This window comes from Bos javanicus, chromosome 12 (assembly GCF_032452875.1).
Source record: "Bos javanicus breed banteng chromosome 12, ARS-OSU_banteng_1.0, whole genome shotgun sequence".
Lineage (NCBI taxonomy): Eukaryota > Metazoa > Chordata > Mammalia > Artiodactyla > Bovidae > Bos > Bos javanicus.
In genome coordinates, this window is record NC_083879.1 from 86,780,940 (window position 1) to 86,800,707 (window position 19,768).

A 19,768-nucleotide genomic window follows, 5' to 3' on the forward strand; every position below is an offset into this window, starting at 1 on the left:
TTTTCAAGTAAACCTGGGGCTTTTTTCCCTTCCTAACAAAAAAGCTGTAGCGACTCTGCTCCGAGTGCGTTTTCAGCCGCTCTCTCTACTGCAGCAGGCAGGTGGGGTGTTTCCTGACGCCTTTCCTGACGCGTGTGTGGGACGAGGACTCACAGGCCTCGTGGGCTTGCACTTGGCACCGGGAGCCAATGGGTGTTGGAAAGAGCCTGGCAGTGGTGTGACCCTCCGCACGGCGGGGGTGGGCACGAGTTGGCTTCAGGAAGGGGGTTGCTGGCCTAAGCAGACCCTGGCCAGTGTGTGCGGGGGCTCCCCGCTCTCCGCCATGCTCTGACCGCTGCCGGCTCCAGGGCGCCATCTAAGCAGCCTTGCAGCAGTGACTCTGGGCTGCCGGCACCTGGAGGCACCCGGCTCCTGGACTCAGGGGCCGCTGGGGGCCATGCTGGCCGCGACCTCGGGCTGCTTGCCTTCCTGGCTGAGGTGCATCAGCAGGCCGGCCGGCCGGCTGCAGGCCTGCCCGGAGGCCGGGAAGTGGGACACGGACCTGTCAGTCAGCGTGCGCCTGCTCTTAGGCGCATTAGCAAAATCTCTGCAGGAAACAGCGGGTGCCGAGCCAGAGCTCGTGCTCGGCTTAACTCTTCAACACCCAGGAGCCTGGGAAGCAGGTAGGGCCTCAGCCACGGGTCAGGATCCGCGGGGGACGTGTCCACCGTCCCCTGGACAGCGGGGCGGGGACACAGTCTCTGTGCCCGCCTGGCTTCCTCCTGCCGGGCCTGCCTTTCCTCGGGAGCCCAGTTTCCTGACGTCCTCTCCGCTGGATGTCGCCACAGGAGCCTGTCAGGGTGAGTGAGCTGGGGGTGCAGGACCCTGAGGCCACTTCAAAGCCGCTTCTTCCAACACGAAACTCACCACACGACCCACAGCCTACGTATTCACCAGGATGCGCCGAAAACTCATGGCTGCACAAAACCCACACCCGGGGGCTTAGGTCAGCTTTATTCTGAGCTGCCAGACTTGGTGCAACCCTGCCTCAGGTGACGGATAAACAGACAAACCATGGTCTGTCCGGGTGGTGATGCTGTTCAGAACGGAAAGGAAGCGAGCAGAGAGGACCCCGGGGCAGGGGAGCCGGTCTGCACGGCTGTGGAGGTGGGATGCTGTATGTCTGTCGAACCCAGGGACCTTCACAGCACAAGGCGCGGACCTCAGTGGGTGCAGATGACAAAGACGCTTGAGGGGCGGGGGCCTCATGAGAATGCAGTCGCTCACTCGCTGCAAACGTGTGGTCGGTGAGAGCGCGAAGGACTCGCCGACTCGAGCCACTTGGGGAGCACGGCGTCCGTTAGCCAAGGGCTAGGGGACCCCGGGGTTTGTGAACGGGGGTCACAAAGACAGTGACGTAAGCGCGCTCCTCCCCTGCCCTGTGCCCTGTCTCCCTGGAGCTGGACGAGAGCTGGCCAGCCCTCTCGAGGCCTCAGACAAGCTGCCTGCTGGCTCCTCGATCTCGGATTTCCGGCTGGCGGCTCCGTGAGAACAGACCCTGTTGTTAAAGCTGCTGGGCCCGTGGGGCTCTGTTAGGCGGCCCAGGACTCCTGTGGTTTTCCTGCTGGTCATCCTCATGTAGTGCAGTTAGGCTCTGGTGAAAGCCGAGATTTAACGCTGGTTGTTTGGAAGAAGGTGTTTTTGGGGAGAGAAGGAAGCAACAGGACGACATGTGATTTACTCTCTGGTGGCAGGAAACTCGTGGGCGCTTTGTCATTTTCCTAAAATTGATAAAAAGGTTTCCCCTAACCTGAAAATAATCTGAAATGTTTTGCTAGAAAATGTTTGTGATTCAGCTGCCCTAGGAGATCATCTCTTAGATGTTTTTCTGCAAAATGCAGGCTGTAAATATTTAATTCTTAGCCTGCGTGCAGGACAACGGTTACTGCTCAAGGTCACAGTTTCTCTGAAGTTAACTCTTTCAAACTCCTGTTTAAAAGGCTCTAGAGGAGTCAAGAGGAGGGAACACAGAAGGGAAGCTGCGAGCAGGTCAGCCTCGTCTTTGGGAGGAGTGAAGTGTCTTCCCAACGCCTATTTGGAAAATCTCCGGGAGGTGACGGCTGTGACTCTGCTTCTGTAAATCCAGGAGCTTTGTGTCCACCGCAGGTCTGTGACCACAGATCCCGGAACCCAAACCAGTGTCTCGGAGGAAAGGGCCTTTGTTTAAACAAAAACAGCCCCTTTGAAACTTGACCGCATTCCTGACCTCAGCTCTGTCATCATGGTGTCCACTGCTTAGCATGAATCGTCCACTTTTGTGCAGACAGACTTGCTCACTCCAGGGAGCAGTGCAGAAGGAGGGGCGGGGGGTTGTGGGGGGCCTTCCTGGAGGGGGCGGGCATCCCTGGGCCGCCCCAGGAGCTGAAGGTGGGAGCCCCAGTCAGGGGCCGAGGAGGCCACCCCAGGCCCCTCGTGCACGTGCAAGAAGAGCGTCACCTTTGAGCCTGCATTTCCAGGCGCAGCCGTGGACCTCGCTGAACGGCAGAAAGAGAGCTTGTGTTCTGCTCTGAGGACTGCCATGGCGTCGTCCTTCACTGGAGGGCCGCGCCCCGGGACCAGGCGGGAGGGGCAGGGACAGACCCGCAGGTCCCCAGGGTTTCGCAGCCTCGGCAGCCGGGGGTTGGGGCCGGGTCCTCCCCGCCGCGGGCCGCCCAGCGCCTGCTGGGGTGTGGGCAGCACCCTCGCCCCAGCAGCACCTGCGTCGTGACAGCCGGACGTCTCCTGACTGTCCTGTGGGCAGTCGCTGCCCCCCGCATTGTCTACCCTGCGGTGTTTCTGGGCTCGGACACATGGACCCGAGTTTCATCGACAAGAGTGTCCCGAGGGTGCGGGAGGGGCGTGTCCACACGGTGCCCCCGGCTCGGTCACGTGACCCCAGCTCCTCTGCCGCCCGCCCTCGGGCCAGCAGGTGGCGCAGCTGAGCCGCCGAGGCTGGACCGCCGTGCCTCCCATTCAGGGCTGAAACTGCGGGATGCAGGGGGTCAGTGACCGGGACGCCAGAGCGCTCAGTTTGGAGGAGCAGGGAGTCGAGTCTCCTTCTCAAGGGGACTGAGGGTCCCAGGAGGCCTTGAGACACGGGCTTCTACACCAACCCGAGAGTCACGCGGGCGAGTTCACACGCGGGTGAGTTCACACGCAGGCTAGTGAGTGCACACGTGGCCGAGTGAGTCCACACGCGGGGAGGTCACAGGCGGGAGAGTCCACACACAGGCTAGTGAGTTCACACGCAGGCTAGTGAGTTCACACGCAGGCGAGTGAGTGCACACGTGGCCAAGTGAGTCCACACACGGGCGAGCTCACACGCGGGAGAGCTTGCACGCAGAGCACCCTTCCGCTCGGGGTGGCTCCTGGGTGAGCCCAGCACTCTGTTTCTCCGTCAGCTTCTGCGTTGCTGCGGGGAAAGTAGGAGAAAGGGACCCGTGACAAGCTGGACACCTTCCCGGAGGGGCCAGTGTGCGTGTGAATGTAGCTTGGCACATATCAGCTTATTTAGGCATAATTTGCATACATGTAGACCTCAGAGATATTGTGGGTTCAGCTCCAGGCCAACCACAATACAGCAAGTATCTCAGTGAGGGGCATCACGTGAATATTTTGGTTTCCCAGTATCTGTAAAAGCTATGTTTATGCTCTACTGCAGTCTGTTAAGTGTGTAATATAGCATTATGTCTGAATGAAAAAAGTATACTTTAAAAATACTTTATTGCTAAAAAATGGCAATTATCCTCTGACTACCCAGGGTTGCCACAAACCTTCAATTTGTAAAAAATGCAGTATCTGCAAAGCACAATAAAATGAGGTGTTGCTGCTGCTGTTTTTAGTCGCTAAGTCGCTGACCCCACCAAGGACACTGGAGGCCCCGGGGCTGCTTTGTGGGGCAAGTGGGCATGGTCCCTGGTCTGGGTGACTGGGGCTGATGACACCCCCCAGGGAGCTTCTCAGAACAGAACTTGTGTCTGGGAACCTGGAAGGCAGCTATGCCTTCCTGACGGGTGTGTTTCTAAGGTTGTGTTTCCTTTCAGGCTGCAGCAGGCCCCGTGGGCATCACGGGTGTGGGGTTAGGGCCGGGGAACTGGGGGGATGTGAGGGTGGGTCCCTGTGCCTCCTTCTGTGTCCCCCGGGAGGGACCACATCACGGGTGTGACATCACAGCAGCCTGGGGGACCACAGGAATCCAGGCCAGTGAAACCGTCTTCCACGATTCTGTAATGGTGGGTGCGTGACATCGTGGTTTGTTCAAACTCAACAACTGCCGACACGGAGAGTGAGCTGTGGCAAAAACTGAAGGTCTAGTTAACAGTAACACAGCGATGTGACTGGTCCGTCCATCACAGCACGGGTACCATGCCATTGGGGGGGCAGTGGGGATGCTCTGCCGGTACCCTCTCTCCTGTAAACCTCACACTGCTCTGAAGGTTGAAGTCTTCCTTCTAAGTGCTTCTCGTGGGAGGCGGTGATTCTGCCCTCTGTTTTTAGGGTCTCTTCTTTCGAGGTGTGTTAGAAGCTGTGGCGATGCGTCTGCAGGCGGGAACCGCAGCCTCGCATCCTGCACTGTCGTCTCGGCTGGGGCCGCGCTGTGTGAGCAGGAGCCCACGGAGACAGCTGCGTGGGCAGGTCGTCGGCAGGCGTGATGCTGGCTCATCCTGCACGCGGGCTGTGATGGAAAACGTCTGGCAGGTTTATCCACACAGTACATGCGGTGGCTAAAAGATGTAACTGGGTTGGTGCCAACCTTCTTCTTAGACTTACAAAGACGAGGCCCAGGCGTGTGCGTTGGCAGGACCGTGGCTCACTGACACGGCTATCTGCCATGTTTTTAATTCTTCAAACCCAGGACCCCTCCGGCGGCTCCAGGTGGGTCCAGCCAGGTGGGCACCTGCAGTTGTTCCCTGCAGGGCACCTGAGCTCACCTGGGGGCTACCTTCTCTGGTCCTGGCATCATGGTCTGAGGCGGCTTCTCCTCGAAATGTTAATACCGTGCCGTCTGTGTTTGTTGAGATTCCTGAGGTTCTCATGACTGATGCCACAATTTCATCACCTTTTCATCTGAAGTGTCAAGAAGGAAGCAGGCACATTTTGCTCCCCAGTGAACTGTCTCTAATGAAAGCCAGCCAACGTCCTCCAACAGATGTCCCTAAAATCATTTTTCTTCTTCTTCCAATAAAAATGACAGGCGCTTTACTCTCAAAGTAAGTAAAATAGACACAGCTGTGACCCGCAGAAGCCTGATTACTAGCCAGATACCCTGCCAGCAGACGAATCGGTAGACTCTAAATCTGTGCGAGTGCGTGTGTTCTGCTGAAACAAATGGAACATTGTGAAAAAGGCCCGGAAAGAGACGAGAGAGGCAGGTCACAGCTTTATTCCAGCCGCTCAGAGGAAGAGAGCCGTGTCTGTCCCAGCTCCTGGGACTTTGCTGTGACGTGGGCCGGAGGCTTCCTTAAGGTCAGCGAGGTCAGGGCCCTGGTCAAGGTCAACCCCCCTCAGGGCAGGGCCCCTCTTATGTGGGAACTGAGAGGCAGCCCCCTTTGCTGTCTGGAGTTTTTCTGAATGAACTCACCCAGGGCCGGAGGAGGTGTGTGTTCAGGGCTGTTGGGTCAGAAGAGATGCCTGTGCTCTGAGGTCACTTTAAAACTTAACCCACGAAAGACCACTATGGGGAGACAGGCCAGGCGGACCTCTCCCTGGTCCCACCCTAAGGACAGACCCCTGAATTGTACCCGTGAGAGAGGTGAGAGGCTCTGAGACGGAGGAGACCAGCCTGGGAAGGACACAGTGGTCCAGGCTGGCGCTGGGGGGCCTGCAGCTGGAAACTCCCCACCAGACCTGCCGTCTCCCCCCAAGGACCTGGGGAGTAAGGGCTGAGCCTCTGGACAGCCCTGCTCTGCCCCGCCAGACCCCGTGGGGACACCGCCCTCTGCCCGCCAGGCCCTGGGAGTGGAGGACCCCAGCCTCCCGCCTGCGCCATGGTGGGCTGCACAAGGCCCCCTGCACCCATGAGTGGTGACGGGTCCGGTCCCAAGGCCGACACGAGGTGGGTGCAGACCTCATGGGGAAACCTCGTGGGAGCCTGGACGCGGCCCTGTCCTGGGACTCAGAGGAGGCCTAATGGGCCCAGGACTTCACCGCCACCCTGGGACAAGGCCACGTCCCCCACTGGGACAGTGGAACGTGGGGAGCAGAGCCCCAAGCCCCCAGCAGGGAGGTACCAGAGGAGGCCCAGTGGGGAGCCCGGACGGCCGCCTCAGCAGGGACAAGAGGCTGCCCTCCCCCGCCCTGTTGGAGCACCCAGAGGAAGTCAGCCACGACAACAGATTTTTTTTAAAACTCAGGAATTTCATAACGTACACCAAAGGCCCACATTTCCTTCAATAACCGATTGTCATGTCAGGAAGCAGGAAAATCTCAAACTGAAAGAGAAAAGGCAAGAGATGTCAACATAGATGCGAGAGGCGGCAGGACTATCCGACAGACAGGTCGAAGCCACTGGCACAGGATGCTTCGCTGGAAAAGGGAAAACTGAGAAATCTCAGCAAAGAAATAGAAGATGGAAGAAAATGGAAATTTCAGAAATGAAAATACAGCAATGAAAGAAAAAATCCCAGTCGATGGACTCGACAATGGAAGGGAGAGGACAGCAGGGAGAATCTGTGAATCTGAAGATAAAATGACAGAAACCACCCCCTGAACACCACGGAGGAAGGAGGCTGAAGGGACAGCCCGGAGCCTGGGGACCCGAGCGGCTCTCTGTGACCTGACCTTCTCGTCCTTGGAGTTGCAGGAGAGAAGGGGGCAGGCCGAAAATACTCAAATAAAGGCAGGAGACTGCCGAAGGCGCAGACCCAAACATTTAAGAAGGTGATAGAACCCCAGTTAGAATAAACTTCCCCCAAACCACACCAAGACATATAGTCAGATGTCTGAAAACTAGAGACAAAGAAAAATGTCTTAAAAAGCACAGACTACCACAACTCATTCTATAGGAAACAGGGTAATTTGAATAGTCTAAAGCTATTACATCCATTGAATTCATAATTTTAAAACTCTCAAAAAAGAATATCAAGATGGTTTCACTCAGGAACTCTACCAGGCATTAAAGAACGCCAGCTCTTCACACTCTCTTCCTGGTCATCTTATGAGACAAGTGTTTTATTGACGCCCAAACTAGACAAAAACAAGAGAAAACTGTGGACCAACATCCCTCATGAATGTACAAGAATCCATAACGAAATATTACCAAACAGAGCTAACCGACGAATAGGAAGGGTTATTCACCATGGCCAAGTTGGGTTTAATCCAGGAATGCAAGGCTGAATCAATATTTGAAAATTAACCAATGTAATCCACCCTTTAATGAACTGAAAAAAATCACATGTCATTTCAATCGATGTAGAAAAAGTATTTGACAACATTCAGTACCCTTTTAGAAAAACAGGAATACAGAAGAGCCTCCGTAAGTTGTCAGTAAACGTTCACGAGAACTCCTGCGGCTGCCGCGTCGGCGTGGTCAGAGTCGGGCTCTTCCCCACACGGTCGGGAGCCGTGTGCTCAGCAGCGGGTTGGACGTTCAGCTGGTGCGGCGAGTCAGGAAGAGGAGATAAAAGGCAAGGAAAAATTAAACAGTCCGTATTGACAGACAACGCGATTATCTAACTATACAATCCCGAGGACTCTAGGAAATACTCCTAGAGCTAATAGTGAGGTTAGCAAGGCTGCAGGATGCACGATGAACACTGGAAAATCTATTGTATTTCTCTGGACAGCAGTGAACACGGACAGCAAAGTTAAAAATACAATGCCATTCACATGCTCCCAAAATGAAATGCTTGGGTGCAGCTCCAAAAACCATGAACAGAGCTTGAAAACTAGAAAATGCTGACGAGGGAACTCAAAGATTTAAATAAACGGAGAGACGCATTTTGTTTGAGGATCGGACACCTTAATATAGTAAAGATGTCAGTTCTCTCCAAACCAATGGGCAGAATTCCTATCAAAATCTCAGCAAAAAAAAATTTATAGATATAGACAAGACTCTCGTAAAGTTTGTGTGGGCAGTCAGCAGAGCTAGAATACCTAAAACATTTTGAATAAGAAGAAAGTAGGAGAAGTTATTGTGATACCAAGGCTTCTTCTGCCACAGTCATCAGGACGGGAGGAGTCGGTTGAAGGACAGAAGACAGTGGAGAAGAGAGAATTAGACAGCAAGCCCACTGATTCCTAACGAGGGTGGACAGCCTGCTCAGTGGAGGAAAGACAGCCTTTTAGCAAGTGGCCTGGAGTGGTCAGACATCAGAGGGAAAACGAAACAAACAAAAGACCGTGCCTTTCGGTTTCACATGTCATACAAAGATCGAGTCAACGTGGGCTGCGGACTTAAACTGTAGAAGTTCAGAAACAACAGGGTAGATGATATTCAGGACCTGGGAATAGACAAAGAGTACACAGACTTGATGCCAAAAACGGGATAAAAGGAGAAATGGTAAATTAGACTTTATCAAAATGAAACATGTATGCTCTCCAAAGGCCCTGCTAAGATGAGCTACAGACAGGAGAAAATATTCGCGACCACAAAGCCTCAAAGCACACCAGTAGAAAAGCAAACAACCCTGGCAGAAAGTGGAAAGCAGAAGTGAAGAGGTGCTGATGGCAGATGAAAGGGGGTCGGGGAAGCACAGCCTCTGTGAGGCGCCCCCGCACGCCGTCGCACGGGCTGCCGTGAAGAGCAGTGATGGCTCTGGAAGCTGGGGTGCAGGAGTCGGTCTCTGTGCTGGTGGTGATGAATGTTCAGGGGCACAGCCATCTGGAAACTGCCTGCCAGGAAGACACCACCACACACAGCTGTCACCCAGTCCAGCAAGTGGCACTCCTGGGCATTCATCCCAGAGGAAGGAAAGCGTTCACACGGGCTCGTGCACACGCGAGTTGGTATTAGCTCTGTTCACAGTAGCCCCACACTAATGCCCTTCAGCGGGTGAACAGCTGGAAAACGCTGTGTCCCTCCACGCCGTGGAGCGCCAGGCACTCAGCGAGAACAGGGGCAGGACAGGGGCACCGGGCCACCCGATGAAGCTCCGGAGAGCCGGGCTGAGTGAAACGAGCTCGTCCCACTGGGTTACGAGCTGAATCCACTTGGGAACGTTCTTGACGCTGTGGAAATGGAGGGCAGCAGTGGTCGCCAGGGCTCAGGACGGGGTGGGAGGCGGGTGGTGTGGGATGGGAGCCCTGGGTGACACTGTGCTGCAGCTCCACAGGTTGTAACCACTGGGGGAATGGTCTCTTCGGGTGTGTCTTACGGCTGCACGTGAATCTGCAGTCGGCTTCCAAGAAGGAGGGTGATAACCCACAGCCCAGACCCTCACTGCCGGCAAGTCCACATGTCCACGAGCGCCGTGCCCAACGCAGAATCTTACTTGAGGTGGGAAGGGGGGTTGGGGGGAAGAGCTTTCTTTTTAGATGGCTGTGACATTGACTGGCTTCAATTAAATATTTGTTATGGAGTTATAGGTTCAGATCCACACGTGTAAATAGATGTCAAGGTAGATTAACTCAATTTCAGTGACCTTGCTGTTTGTTGAACCTTGGAAAATACTGCCTCTAAGTTAAGCCTTGAAAAACTGACATTTCTGAAATTAAATCAGCTGTGTTTAAATATTCAGCGTTGGCAAATCACCAGCACAGTTCCAAGGTAATTGCTTCCTGCTGTGCGGGACCCCATGGGCTGTGCGAGAGCTACAGTGCCCACTGCCCCTCCCCTCCCCCACTCCCCCTCCCACAATCCCCTCCCCTCCCCCACTGTCCCCACCCTCCCCCACTGTCCCCCCTCCCCCACTGTCCCCACCCTCCCCCACTGTCCCCCCTCCCCCACTGTCCCCACCCTTCCCCACTGTCCCCCCTCCCCCACTGTCCCCCCCCACAATCCCCTCCCCTCCCCCACTGTCCCCACCCTCCCGCACTGTCCCTCCCCTCCCCCACCGTCCCCCTCCCCCACCGTCCCCACCCTCCCCCACCGTCCCCACCCTCCCCCACTGCCCCTCCCCTCCCCCACTCCCCCTCTCCTCCCCCACTGCCCCTCCCCTCCCCCACTCCCCCTCTCCTCCCCCACTGCCCCTCCCCTCTCCCACTGCCCCGCGGGCACCGCGGTGTCGCTGTGTGCACTCAGCCAGCCTCCCGGTTGTTCCCTGTAGCCTCAGCGAGTAGCCCGCTCCCTGCATCCTGCATCCTTTCTGCTGACCATGTGGTCACATCTGGGGGAGCACCGAGGCCCCGTCGTGGCCCCCGAGCCCCTGCAGAGCCTCAGGGCCTGCACCTCCTGGCCTGGGCTTCGGTATTCTGTGGCTTGCTGGGTGGGGAGAATCTGAACATGTGTGATACAGAGTTAAAGCTGTTGCTACTAATCTTCTAAACAGAGTAATAAAGCAGCTTCCTGATCACAGGTTGGCTTGTTCTCCCGGGTTTACTGTTTTGGTCCAGAGTCCCTGGGCAGGGGTATAAACAGCACCGAGTGCGTCAGCCCGGCCCAGAAGCCTGCCTTATCACTGCCCCCGTGACCCTATTGTGAGCGGCTTCCTCTCGCGGATCTCAGCTCCACCGCAGGGTGCAGGCAGCTCAGGAGGCAGGCGGCTGCCGTGGCCGCCTGGGGAGCAGGTGCCCCCGTTTGGGCAGTTGGTGCCCTGGGCGTGCGGGTGGGTGCTAGGGTGACCCCTCTTGGGGCCCTGCTCCCTGCTAGAGGGCGGGGGTTGCGCCGCCTGGCCAGGGCCCTGTCTCGGCGTCTGTACTTCCTCCACGTGGTCTTGGTGGAAGGGACGCTTCCAGCCGTGACCTCTGTGGTGAAGGGCTGGCCACCAGACACCCGTTCTCAGGGGGTCTGGCCTTGGTGTCCGTCTCCTCCGGGTCCAGCAGGTGAAGGTGGACACCAGCAGACACGCATGGAGCCGCAGATGGTCCGGGGGGCCGTGGGAGCCTAAGACGGGGGCTGTGAGCTCGTCTCAAGGACTCACGTCTGCAGAGACACAAGGTTCAGCGGCAGAGAAGGGGCGGAAGTGGGGCTGCGCCCTGGACGGGGAGCAGGCGTGGCAGGGCTGGGGAGGGGGCTGCCCGCCCACCCGGGGGACTGTGTCGTGCCCAATGCCCTCCCCACGGGGCCGTTTGAGTCTCCTTCGGCCGCCCGCCTGGCCTTGCTCGGTGGATGGGAAATCATGAGCTGCTTCCACCCTGGAGCTTTTCCCACGTTTGTCTTATCACCTGGTGAGGTTGTCAGGGCCCAGAGCACTGGTGGGGGGCTCAGAGTTCACCACCTCGACCTCAGACAGGGCTCATCGACACAGCTCAGGGACAGAAGGAGATGCCCCCCCTGCTCCCCCCGCCCCCGGCTCCTTCTGGCCTTTGGCCCTGGGTCTCCCACCCTCTGCTCCAGCCCCTGCGTCTGGGGCAGGAAGGTGGCCAAGGCCACTCCTGCCTTGCAGAGGGGATACCTGGGACACACACGTCCCCACGTCCCCGGGCAATGCCTGCCTAAGACACCCACCCTTAAAAATAGGAGATCCTGTCTTTTGTCACAGCGTGGACGGACTTGGAGGATGTTAGGCTGAGTGACGCAAGCAGGCAGCCTGCGACAAAGGCTGCGAGACCCACTGTGTGAGGTTTACTACTCAGGCCCGCAGGGGCCGGGGGGCTGCAGGGGAGGGCGCGCGTGAGGAGGACAAGGACTCCGGGGCCGAGGGGAGTGTGCTGGGGTCAGACTGCTTGTGTCCCCCAAAGTTCATCCGTTGAAATCGTGGTGGTGGTGTTTAGGAGGTGGGGCCTCTGGGGTCATGAGGGTGGAGCCCCGAGAATGGGATCAGCGCCCTGGAGAAGGGCCCCAGAGTGTCCCCGACCCCGCCTCCCATGTGAGGCTGCAGCGAGGGGTCCTGGGGGCTCCTCTCCAGACCCTGCCATGCCGGCCCCTTGCTCCTGGACGTCTGGCCTCCAGGACAGCGGGAGCTAAGTCTCTGTGGTCTCCGAGCCCTGGGCCCTGCATCCTGTAGCCTCCAAGCTGCCTGGGGCACGTGGGAGACGTACTGACCGCTTTGCACCTGAACGGGCAGAGCCTCTCTGACCTGGAGGCTGGTTGGGCCCCAGGAGACGTGCGGGCCTGATGCCCTGGGGACCCAGTGAAGGAGCCCGCAGGGAGGCAGCTGGGCTGGACGACAGTCTGCTGACACCCTTAGAATAAATGCAGAACCCGAGGAGGCTGATGCTCCGGGTCCCTGTGAGCAGGAGGGGGAAGCGCTGGGGGTCCCCCAGATCCTGTCCTGCATGGGGCGCCTGCAGCCCCGCAGAGCAGGGCTGAGTCGGGGTGTACCCCTTCCTGGGGGGGCGTCCCCACCTGCCCACTCCCAGCCCAGGAGCATTGCTCGGACCAGAGGCCCTTGTGAAACTGCCCTTAGAAGACCCTGTAAATTGCAGAGGGGATGATTACCAGTGGGGAAGCACCCTGAGTTTTGCATTCCCTGTTAGAACCCACACCCGCTGGGTCCCCTGCCGCCCTCAGGAATGTAGGGCCTGTCTCGGCCCCAAAAAGCAAAGCTGGAGACATAGGCCCCTGGCCCGCAGAGGTGACGCCTGACCTGGGCCTTGTGAGACAAGGCGCGGTCTGCAGGCCAAACTGGGCCGGGATCCCGCGGGCCTGAGGACCGGGGCCAGTGCCTTCAGTCCCTGCAGAGGGGGTCCTCCTGGGGACATTCTGCTGAGTCCAGCACTTGCCTGCGTTTGCCGTTAGATCAGCCTCAGTCCCGTCTCCAGGGCTCCGTCCTGATCTGAAACGTCCGTCTCCGCCCCCCTGCACCTGCCCCCCGCCGTCTCGGGGTGGACGGGGTGCTCTTCTCTGGCATCTCCCTGGGGCAGGGCGCGGGCAGGGATGGGACACACATGCGTTCCTGTGGGTGACCTGCTGGGCTGTCTTGTGGGGACCCGTGTGACACCACTTGAAGCCGATTCGACGGTGGCTGCCTCCCCTGGAGCCTCTGCACCGCGGCTCGGCCGGGGAGCCCCCACCCCTTTTGTGTGGAAGCCCTTCTGGCCTCTCTCATAAGCACGCCCCCCCCAGAGGTACAAGGCGGAATTAACTGGCTTCCGCATCCTGTGAGTTTAGGTGACAACGTGACACCTGTGTGTCCGTGGGCACCACGGTGAGCAAGTCACCATTTCCTTTCTGTGGGGAGAACTTTACCACCCACCTCGTAACGAAGTTGAACCTCATGGGCTGTGTTGCTGCACGTTGCCCCCATGCTGCGCGCTGGAGCCCGGCACTTAAGCGCCACCCCCCAGGGTCCCTGCCCGGGACTACCGTCCGCACTCCACTCTCTGTTAGGGCTGAGCACTGTTCCGCTGTGTGTGCAGCACACCCTATCTGCCATTCATCCATCGCCGGACACGCAGGCTTCTCCTGCACCTTGGCTATTGGAAACAGTGCAGCGGGTGCCATAGGGCACTTTTATTTTTCTGAATTAATGTTCTTGCCTTTTTTTTTTTTTTTTTTTCGGAAAATGCCCAGAAGTGGAATTCCCGGATCATAGGGCAGTCCTCAGTCTTCTGAGGCATCGCCTCGGTATTTCCATAGTGGCTGCGTGGATTTACACTCCCAGCAACAGTGCACGGGGGCTCCTTTTTCTGCCTCCCACAGCACTTGTCTGCTGAGGTTGTTCTGGCAGCTGTGAGGTGGCGCCTCCCCTGGTCTGGTCCCTGACGTCCGCAGCGTTGAGCACCACCCAGCGGTCCTCACGCTCTGTCCTGGCTGCCCCACAGCTGCCCTCTATCCCTGCGGCCAGGTGAATTCTGCCTTTCGTCTTCTGAACGTTCTGTCTGCATCTTTGGGCCTGAGGTAGAGGAAAGGCAGCTGCCAGGGGTTTATCCCGGGGGCCCCTGGGGGGCAGGGACCCCCCCCCCCCCAACCATGGCCTGCTCAGCCGGACCCGGGGGGAGATGCCCAGGAGAGGCGGGTGTGTCCTGAGATCCCCGGGATGCCCTCCTCAGACGGACGCCGGCTCCATGCCCGGGCTCACAGCTGCGGTCACAGGTGAAGCTGCCTGTCCATGGCCGCGAGTTCCTTCAGAGTGTCTGCTTTCCCCTGCTGCCCTGGCCCCACGCGGGAGCCTCTAGTGCAGGACGCAGCTGCACCCAGGCCTGGCGGGGGTCTCCGCCTGCCCCAGAGCCCCCACCTCGGACCCAACATGCACCCTTCAGCTCTCCTGTTTCTCGCCTCCCTTTCAGGCTGACTTTCCGGGACGGTTGCTAAGAGGACGTGTTTGGTAGCCAGGGATCATCTTGCATTCTGCCTCGCCACCTGGGCGCCACGCCGCCTCTGCTCTCTGGGAGGCCCGGCAGTGGTGCAGATGAGCCGCACCCTTGGGACACTCAGGCGAAGCCTCTCTCTGCGGGGTCGTGTCTGGGCCGTTCCCTAACTGTCCTCTATTGAACTGTAAGAGACTTGGGGGATGACATGCCAACTGGTCCGTGGCAGTGCTTCCCTGAAGCAAAGCCTGCTTTTTAGATTTCTGTTTGTGCGCCTGTGAGTTTGAACCGTGCCTCCAGCACCTCTGTGTGCCCTGGGGCAGTTACTGGATCTCTCTGTGCAGTGTTCTATTAAACAGGGTAGAAACCGGGCCTGCCTCCTAGATCCTTCTGAAGATTAAATCAGTTCACACCAGGAAGGAGCTACTTAGGAGGGTCCCTGGAACACAGAAGTGCTACATAGTGTCTGATGGGATTGTTACGACTGCTGCACTTCAGTCAATAGTAAATGACTTTTGTAGCAAGATAGCCCCAAGTGTGCTATAATATAAAGAAAGAGTAAAAGTTTGATACAGACTCAGTGAGAGGGGGAAGGAGGGAGGGAGAGACGGTCAGGGGATCGTGGAGGCCGTAAGTCTGAGGTGTCCAGCGCAGCCACAGGGTGGGAACCGGGAAGAGCTGAATCTGGCCCTTCTGGAGGCAGAATTCCCTCTGCCTCGAGGACATCAGTCTTTTCCTCTTCAACTGATTGAACGAGGCCCACCTGCAACAGAGAGGGTGACCGGCTGGTCTCCACATTCACCTCGGCTACAGAATACCCTCAAAATGACATCCAGACCATTGGAGCAAACACCCCGGCACGGAGGCCAGCAGACTCAGTCGTGAAGCCGAGGTGTTGGCTGCTTGGTCCCTGAAATGCCCCAGAGCAAGGTGCTCCAGGACACAGAGAGGAAGGAAGCTGAGAGAGACTGAGCGGGAACCTTAGATGAAGGGAACAGTGGTCAGCCAGCGAAGCACAGAGGGGGGCTGATAGTGCAGCTGGACATCGGGGGTCAACAAGCCCTTGGGGGCTTGCCACCTTCCTCCCCAAACCACCCCCAACTGGGATGTGGGCACACCCTGTGTTGACATGAGCTGCCCACTTGAATTTCCCAAACCACTTAAGGAACCAGGCACCTGCTCCTCAAACACTCCATCTGTAAGGTCAGCCCCTCCGTGGGAAGACACCCGTCAGGGTCCGGGCGCATACAGGGTTCGCGCCTCCCTGGGAAATGGCGCTGGGCCCGGGGGCACGCATGACTGGCTTCTGCAGGGCGCCGGGGTGTAGAATGCCCTGGGTGGCTTCGTGCCAAGCATGGCGAGATCGCGGGGCTGGAGCCTGGGCGCGCGCTTCCCTCCTACGCCTCGCGTCCTTGGGCAGGCGCCGGCCACCGGACCACCGCGAACCCACCGACCCGCTCGCGGGGGGCGGCGCGGGCGGCATGCGACGGCGCGGGGAGGGCGCGCCCGGCTGCTGCGGCCTCTGCACCTGCCCGGGGGCCGCCGGAGGTAACGGTGGGCAGGCTCCGTACTCGCGCCTCGGCGGCTCCCCGCTCCGCTCCGGGGAGGGCGCAGAGACCCGGGGCTGGAGGGGTGGGCCGGGCTGCGGGCTGAGGTCCCGGCGGGGTGCGCCGGTCCGCGGGGCTCCCAGGTGGCCGCGGGGTGCACTGGTCGAGGGCCCAGGTCGGCGCGAGGGAGCGCGCGCGGGACGGTCGAAGGATCCGCGGGTGCGCGCGGGGGCCCCGGGTGACTGCAGCCGGGGTGCACTTGTGGAACGCCTTGCTCGCCGCGCGGGGGTGCACTCGCTGGGTGCCCAGGTAGCTGCGGAGAGACGCGGGGCGCGCACCGCTTCCGCTTCCGCCGAGCAGCCCCCCCACGCGCCCCCTCGGCGGGGCTCGGGACCAATCCCGGGCAGGCGGCGCGGCAGCCCCCTCCCCAGCGCCTCCCCTCCCCCGAAGCACCTCTGGTGCAGAGGAAGCCCGGGCTGCAGGACCGTTCTGCGCTGCGGAGAATGAGGTTCTGGCTGAGACATGAAGAGATGGCCCTGGAGGAAATGGTGCAGAGATTGAATGCGGTTTCCAAGCGCACTGGTAGGAGGAGCCGCCGGCCCCAAGCCCGTTCTTGAGCTTGACATCATGTGCTGAGTCTCGGGAGACGCGCCTGGTTTCTGGGTGGCGGGCTGCATCTCTTTTTCCAAGCGGAGGTAACAGGACAGTGGAATGATGGCTCTGATCTGGCAACTGACAGGCTCCTTGGCCGGTCAGCCCGATTTTATTCTGCCTGGAAAGGTGGCCAGGATGGCAGACTGGTGATGGGCTTTCTGGGCGACCGCAGGTTTGTTTGTGGAGCCGTGATCTGAAATCTGCTCATTCAGCCTGCGTTGGGCTGCGCGTGCTGCAGTCGCAAACGTGTTTGTGGCTCGAAAAGAATGTGAGCCTGGGGCTTTCTGAGTTGGTGTGGGGCTGGAGGGGGGGTGTCGAAGCTGGTTTTGAGGAGGGAGGGTTCGATCCATCAGGGAGGTCTTTCTCCACCAGATAGGATGTGAGCCTGAGACAGATGCTGGAACGTGGCTTGGGTGTGGAGAGGGAGATGGCTGATGGATGCTGTTTTCAGCACCGAGTGAAGGATGACTCACAATTGGTTTTGAGGAGAAGTTTCCCCATGTTTGCTTGGATTCAGGAGGGCCGTGCGCTGGCCGGGCTGGGCACTGCCTTCGGTTGGTCACTTCTGAGCTTTCCTGCGCGTGTGCAGAGCCCTGTCAGCCAGGGCTGGCTCTCCTCGAGACGAAGAGGAGACGGTTGTGCACCATTAAAAGTGAGCTGCTGGGTTTTTCCTGATGTTGCTGTGCTGCGTCACGGACTGTTGCCTCATCATCTAAGGAACACTTTCCTGAGAGGTTAGGTTTGATCAGTCACTTGGTGTAGGTGTGGTAGCCCCCCCGACACACGCCTCTCCCACCCCTCTATCATAAGCACGAGACCCAGCAGATCTGAGAACAGAGCGGTGGCGAAGCCAGTGTGAACACTCCGTGTGTGGTGGTCTGAGACCCTGGGGGTTGTTCTGTGTTTAATGGTGATTTTGGTGTTAAAAGTACTAGACTTGTGATAAATGGGTCAAAGCACAGGAAGCCCCTCTGCCGTCTGCCCCTTGTTCTCAGGAGGGTGGCTCCCGGGTCTGACGCACGAGTCCTGCTGTGCGTGGTGCAGCGTGCGGCGTGCGGCTGAGGTGAGGGGCACGGACCGGTGCCCGTCACCCTGGAGGGAGGCATCCTCGGGCCCCTGTGCTGGGCTGGAGTCGGGATTACAGAGCAGTGGGAACTGGTCCAAGGGGTGATGTCATCCCTGGGCCTCAGGGCCGGAGGCTTCCTGGTGAGCCAGGGAGACGCGTGTGCGCTCTGATGGCAAGGAGACTGACTTCCAGGAGCGGGGTGGTGCTGGGCACCCCCTGAACTGTGAAGACTGCCGCCTGGCTCTCTGCTGTGTGTCCTCGGACACAACGGTGCTCCGATGGCTCCCCTCCGCCAAGACTCTGAAACCCAGGTAAACGCGGTCTGGTGAGCACCTGGCCGCTTGGTTGGGGGAGGACCTGCCTCCTCCCTTGGCACAAACCCAGGTGCCACCGGCTGGGGCTGAGACTCGTGTGTCCTGCGGTGTTGACGGGGCCGCCGTGAGCCCCCCAGCAGCCCGGGTCTGCATCCCCAGCACTGCCGCAGAGGAAGCCCCCTGTGTAGCAGAACGGCTCTGACTGGAGGTCACAGAGGTCACCTGGATGCTGCTGTTGCGATTCAGGGCAGGGGTGGGGTGGGGATGGGCTTGGAGCTGAGGCTTGGGCTCCGGGGCCTCCCGGGGCTGCACGGAGCTGGACCGTGTGGCCCACCCTGGGCTGGTGGGACTTGCTCTCCATCTGCCATGGGGCCCCTCTGCTCCCTGATCTCAGCCCTGGGTTTACTGTCCCCCCCCCCCCCCCCCCGCAGGACGTCATCGGGTTAGTCCACCTGGGCGGGGATGAAGCTTGCTGCCTGTGTGGTCTGTGAGGCTGCTGACCTTGGGAATTTACACTCTCTGAGCTCTCTCTCTCTCAGTCTTGAATCACGAAGCCAGGTGCCCTTCCCACGGCCGAGGCTCCCCTTCTGTGTAGTCGGGCTGCTTTTCCAGAGTTGCCGTTGTTGTGGTTTTCTCCCTAGATTAGCAGTAAGTGGTGACAGAGTGAGAAACGTTTGAGGGAGAAAGGCTAATGGATGGAGCCCATTAAGCCTCTCCCTAACACGGAAGAGTGGTTCAGACCAGAGCGTCGGAACCTTCTGGAGGGAGTCATCCCAGACCCCGGGCGTCCCTGGAGCCTCTGATCCAGGAAGTCAGGGGCCTGAGCTCTGCATTTTTAAGGTCTCGGGTGATACTCATGGTGCCGGGCCAGGAACCTGACTTGAAGAACCACTGAGCAGAAGGGCCCCTGGTGTCCCCTCTCCAGGGCTGATGGTGAGCAGTCAGTACTAGCTCTCTCCCGACATGCATGGATGCATACTTCATCATGGAACTTGCGCTGGTCGTCTACTTTACATGTGGTAACATACATGCTTCAGTGTCCAGACGGATGGATGAGGGTGGATGGAGGCATGGATGGATGAAAAGACAGTCGCTCAGTCATGTCTGACTCTTACGACCCCATGAAATGTAGGTTCCTCTGTCCGTGGGATTTCTCAGGCAGGAATCCTGGAGTGGGTTGCCATTTCCTTCTCCAGGTTAAAACACAAGCTCTGTCATATTTAAAGTGTTCGTGCCCCCAGTGAGGACTCGCAGCTCCTGGCTCTTCGAGTGTTGAAGGGACAAGTCACTGGGCGTGAGTGACGAGGCCGCCCCACCCCCCAGGCTCGAGTGCATCAGGGACACTTGCCCTCTAGTCTGGCACGGCCCATCTTCCCATCTCCTACACCAGCTTTCCACAATCCAAGAAACGAATCCCAGCTGTGTCCCAGCCACTCGGCCAGCCTCTTGGGACCTTCGTCCTGGGACCTTCGTCCAGCAGCATCTGGGTCCGTGGTATTCACGCATCTGCCGAGTTCTTTTTAAGGACCTGGGCGCCCCTCGGCTGTGTCCTCCGGAAGCTGTATTCAGGCTTTCAGTTGCAGGCTGCTCAGCAGCCCAGCTGGTGTTTGATGTTCCCATCCTGCCCGAATCCCACAGTCTTCCCATCCTGTCACGAAGACCGCAGTTGCCCTGAGCTTGTGAAAAGCTCAGCTGAAGCACAGTCGTCCAGGTGATTGGTTTAAAGGCAGGATGGGAGGTGAGAGGGTGGGCATCCTCCCCGCCACAGGAGCGGGGGCTCAGTCTCCCCATCTGTGAAGTGGGTCATGAGAGCTCCTGCCTCCAGGGTTGACGTCACAGAAGCTCGTGCGGGCGGGTGCCCGGGTCACGGTCCCTGCCGC

General features: G+C 58.8%; 1 protein-coding gene across 13 annotated transcripts in view; it reads left to right on the plus strand.

Moving 5' to 3' along the window:
• The window catches only part of MCF2L (MCF.2 cell line derived transforming sequence like), an 89,840-nt gene that overhangs the window by 7,117 nt on the left and 62,955 nt on the right, over window positions 1-19,768 (plus strand). The window contains exon 1 of one of the 13 annotated variants that reach the window (XM_061435421.1): window positions 16,259-16,436. The exons of 7 other annotated variants lie outside the window; for them this stretch is intronic. In XM_061435421.1, the coding sequence (XP_061291405.1) occupies window positions 16,358-16,436 (79 nt within the window). In that variant the 5' untranslated portion in view covers window positions 16,259-16,357. Of the gene's footprint in view, window positions 1-16,258; window positions 16,437-16,478; window positions 16,550-16,571; window positions 16,681-17,637; window positions 17,886-19,768 lie in introns of those variants that run through there. 5 more of the 13 variants (XM_061435434.1, XM_061435430.1, XM_061435426.1 and 2 more) reach the window with 5 other exon arrangements.